Genomic DNA, 5,009 nt, shown 5'->3' with positions numbered 1-5,009 from the left:
GGTATGTAATGCTAAACACCTTCAGAAGCGAAATGGCTGCAGAAATTAAAAGTAAGCTCCCCTAAATGTGAGTGATGTCCTTGACTGATTTGTAACGAACAATGAAACATGTCACAAAGAAATTGAATACAATTCCTCCTAACGTATCCAGTCCACTGGTCCGTGCCAGCAAAATATAGCTATTTATGCCTGTTCCGTGATGCTACACTGTCAGTAAAACCATTTCTTTTTCCAAAGCACTTTCGTCAACTCTTCGTTGTAAGCTTGTCAGGTCTTCATTGCATCACCGCGAAAGGCTTTGAACTTGTCTAACATTGACATCTTGTTTTCCACATTTGTTTTTACATAATTTAAAGCTCGGTCACCGCTAAATTTGCTGGATTATCGGACGTTCGGTTCTGTCTACAACTGCAACGACCAAAAGTAAAGATCAAACTTATCTTTTTCAAAATGGTTTTGTACTCTCGTCTGAAGCGCCTATTGGTAGCGCCATATTTAAAGGGGTTGATTGTACTACTTAGGTAGGCCAGAAACCCGTAAGTAAGATATACCTGTCGCGGCAAAGTGGGCTCCCCGCGTGCTGCGTCGATGTAATCCATAATACAGATAGGAAGCCAACATAAGGGGGAACTGGCCATGACCAAGTCTAATGTCTTGGTCACTTTGACTTCGACTTCTTCGACGTTTGCTCTCAGCTGTTCAGGGTTATTTTCTTGCGTGAAAACACGATTTGATCTTGAAACTGTGTAGAACACTTTGGCGTAGCAGAAAGTGATGAGTGTAAAGGGCGCAGCGACAAACACACATTCGATGAAGACGGTATAAGCAATGTTAGTTTGGAATGGGTACATGCACATTGCTTTTCCTGGTTGGAAAGTGTATCGGCCTGTCTGAAAAATTAGCGGAGGCACTGAGCCAATGAGAGCCATAAACCATACTGCCGCAGTGTACAACAAAATTCTTTGTTTTCTGAATAAAATTAAACAATGTACCTCGTTGGTTTCACTACGCAAAAATATCGGCTGATTGCAATAATCCCCATAGTATTTAGAGAAGACATTGCAAACGTAAAAATTGCAAAACCCTGCAGCTGACAAACAGTAGTCCCGAATATCCATCGGCTTTTGACGAGTGTAGCAACTGAAAGAGGCATACAGCTGACAGATATTAGTAAATCACTGACAGCTAGCGCTACAATAAACATATTGGCAAGCGAACGAAGTCTCTGGTTTCTATAGACGGCGTAGCAAACAGAAACGTTTCCGGAGATGGCCATTGTATTGACGATAGCAAGGAAAATTGCTTCAATCCAGACTAGATACTGTGCTCTTTTGAGGAGCTCGATCGAATGCAGATGTTCCATAATACGGGGCTGATTCAAACGAATTCGTTGAAAGTATGCAGCGAAGTCTTGAGAAGATCTTTGTAATAATTTGAACTCTACTGGTTTCAACGTTTAAGGGAAGTAGCCTTCTATACTGCATCAGGTGTTCGTGTCATTAATGAAAAATGTCAGATTATTAGTTAGTTTGCCTATTTTCACTTTTTAGAGCGGAAGTACACAATTAAGCGACGACGAAATTTCCTTTCTCTTTTTGATCTTGGATATGGTTCTTTAGGAATTCAACTTTTAGGAGGGTTCACCTTTGATAAAGTTAGTGACTTGGAGTAATCGCGATGAAGATTGAAAGAACGCGAATTCACTTTTTCAGCCACGTTTTCGCTGCCGTCTCGGTCCTCAGATCTTAAGGTCCGTAACGTTTTCCAATGCACGGGGCAATTCGATAGTGGTCACTTAAGTAGTCGGGTAAGCTTCATTCATTTTGCAGACATTTCCTTGTCATTTCATCATTTTGACTCTGAAGATGACTACCGCTATGCCTAGATACAAGTATCCGGATATTTTTAAGATATTTAGAAGATTTTGGGGTATTTGGAAAATCTCATGATATTTAGGAGAACATTGGGATATTTAGAATTTTGTTACGAAAAAACTACTACTGAAATCATGTTTTTTATAGGAAGCTACTTCAATGCTAATTAGGGCATGGGCATTTCAGTGACAGAAATTCAATTAAATCGCCACATATGGGCCTGTTGTAATCAGATTCAGCAATATTCTCCATTTATATAATATATGCAGTATGGCTAATGTTCAACAAAATGGCTGATGACGAACCCTTTTAGCCACGCACAAACCAAACGGTAGTGTCCTTTTTAGACCACTTTAGAGCTCCAACGCCTAATGCCGGTGACCGTCTTCAACGATCTCTGCCTGTATTAAAGTGCAGTGCTCTAGTCTTCTTGTAGGCTGAGGGACTGCTTTATTTATGTGAAATTGCGTAGAGTTTTGTAGTATGCTGTACAAGGATATAAGTACCTGGAATTTGCTGAAATTTCTGTTGCCATTTTAGATGAGGAGCTTTTTTTGGTGTTTTTACTGTAATATTTATGAAATGAAGCCAGATATTTTTGAGATATTTAGAACTTTTTCGAGATTTTTAGAAAAACAATCGGGAATTTCCGGAAACATATTTAGGCAATTTTCGTGATATTTGTATCTAGGCCTAACTACCGCACAGGTTGTCAAAGCGTCACCCACTGTCAACAAGAACAGTGCTATTCAGGACTATGTTCACCCGGACGATCAAACTCAACCTACTTTTGAGTATTCTCATAATAAGGTCCCATTTCATGAAGATATAGTGCAGGGATTCTTAAGCTTGAAAATAACTTTACTTTATTCCTAATGCAACAAAGCCTTCGTACTCTCATATAAGAATGATGCTAAATTAGAATGTGAAAAACCATCTATTCTAATTGAAATTCTTATCATAATGTCGAAAATGATTTTTCTTGTACATGCACATCAATCATCCAAGAATTTCGCTTCTTTTCCGACTTAAAAAGTTTAATAGCCTGTCATTACAGGGTACAAAAGCAAAATTCATTACCAAGCGTGACAGTTTTATTGCAAAGTGCGAGAGAATAGCATCTTTTCGAAATATTTTGCATTAAAACCCTTTTAGATATCTCAAAGAAGATTTCCCTTTTGTTTCATATACCTCATCATGTGAAATTCCTGGCCTTTAATTAATATACCCAGGAAACCCAAAGAATGTATTGCTTTCGGTAGGAGCCTTAATGTATAGCCATTATAGAGAGTACCGTCTCAGGGTTGGGGAGGGTAGGGCAAAAGAGTGCGTCTCTAATTTTTTGCAGAAGGACGGAGACATCCCCAGTAATCTGCTTGAGAGATTGCGTTTCAAAACAGAAAAGCGTCAGAATAGATGGATAGGGACCTGAAGGTCTGAGCAAAGGACATCAAAACCAGTTTTAACTGTTTTTGATGTCATTTGGCAGTTTTGCAATTTTGCCATCAGCTAATCCGTACACCCTTAGTTATAAAACCCGCAAACAGTGAAACCATGCAAAGAAAATAAATACGGCGCCACTTTGTGCAAAACAAAGGAGCGCATACCCCAACGTGCTAAAATCAGCTGCAGTGCAGACAATTGGGGGACAGAGGTATATAATGCTAAACACCTTCAGTAGCGAAATGGCTGCAGAAATGAAAAAATACCCCTAAACTCCCCTAAATGTAGGTGATGTCCTTGACTGATTAAAATTTGTAACGAACAATGAAACATGTCACAAAGAAATTGAATCAGTATAATTCCTCCTAACGTATCCAGTCCACTGGTCTGTGCCAGCCAAATAGCTATTTATGCCTGTTCCGTGATGCTACACTGTCAGTAAAATCATTTCTTTTTCCAAAGCACTTTCGTCTACTCTTCGTTTTAAACTTATTAGGTCACCTCAAAAGGCCTTGTCTAACATTGACATCGTGTTTTCCACATTTGTTTTTACATAATTTGAAGCTCGGTCACCGCTAAATTGGGTGGATTATCGGACGTTCGATTCTGTCTTCAGCTGCAACGACCACAAGTAAAGATCAAACTTGTCTTTTTTAAAATGGTTTTGTACTCTCGTCTGAAGCGCCTATTGGTAGCGCCATATATAAAGGGGTTGATTGTACTACTTAGGTAGGCCAGAGACCCGTATGTAAGATATACCTGTCGTGGCAAAGTGGGCTCCCCGCGCGCTGCGTCGATGTAATCCATAATACAGATAGGAAGCCAACATAAGGAGAAACCGGCCATGACCAAGGCTAACGTCTTGGTCACTTTGGCTTCTTCGACGTTTGCTCTGAACTGTTCAGGGTTATTTTCTTGCGTGAAAAGACGATTTGATCTTGACACTTTGTAAAACACTTTGGCGTAGCAGAAAGTGATGAGTGTAAAGGGCGTAGCTACAAACACACATTCGATGAAGACGGTATAAGCAATGTTACTTTGGAATGGGTACATGCACATTGCTTTTCCAGGTTGGAAAGTGTATCGGCCTGTCTGAAAAATTAGCGGAGGCACTGAACCAAAGAGAGCCATACACCATACTGCCGCAGTGTACATCAAAATTCTTTGCCTCCGGAATAATACAATGTACCTCGTTGGTTTCACCACGCAAAAATATCGGCTAACTGCAATGACCCCCATGGTAAGTAGAGATGATATCGAAAACGTTAAAATTGCAAAGCCCTGCAGTCGACAAACAGTAGTCCCGAATATGCATCTGCCTTGAACGAGAGAAGCAATTGAAAAAAGCATACCGCAAACAGATATTAATAAATCGCTAACAGCCAGTGCTATAACAAACATATTGGCCTCAGTCTTGAGAGAGTCTTGAGACTGGGAAGCAATGGCGGTGTGAAGACGTGCCGAAAGACCGTCCGCCTAATAACACTACTCTTTTGCCGTGGATGATTTAATGGAAGAATTTTTTAAGCTATTGCTAAGTAAAAGAAGAACAAGACAGCTATCCTCCGATAGTTCTCTAGATACCTCGCCAGAACCAAAGAAACTTAAAGAGTGTGATAGTTCTAATTCTTCCGAAGGCGAACGCGAAGAAGAAGGTGGCGATATTATTCTATATGCTCTGAATATGGCTGA

General features: G+C 40.0%; 1 protein-coding gene and 1 pseudogene across 1 annotated transcript; both read right to left on the bottom strand.

Annotated features, from left to right (window-relative positions):
* Positions 1-350: 350 nt before the first annotated feature.
* On the bottom strand, positions 351-1,363 carry LOC140945338 (melatonin receptor type 1A-like; annotated as a pseudogene).
* Positions 1,364-3,744: 2,381 nt separating this feature from the next.
* Positions 3,745-4,775, bottom strand: LOC140945337 (melatonin receptor type 1A-like; the record flags this gene model as incomplete). The annotated part of the gene is made up of 2 exons (XM_073394374.1): positions 3,745-3,818; positions 3,962-4,775. Coding segments are annotated over 2 exons (888 nt in total), but the record flags the coding sequence as incomplete, so codon positions are not given.
* Positions 4,776-5,009: the final 234 nt, after the last annotated feature.

The sequence above is a fragment of the Porites lutea genome, chromosome 8 (genome assembly GCF_958299795.1).
Source record: "Porites lutea chromosome 8, jaPorLute2.1, whole genome shotgun sequence".
Taxonomy (NCBI): Eukaryota; Metazoa; Cnidaria; class Anthozoa; order Scleractinia; family Poritidae; genus Porites; species Porites lutea.
The sequence above is the reverse complement of the archived record's forward strand: the minus strand, read 5'-3'. Positions and strand labels throughout refer to the sequence as shown.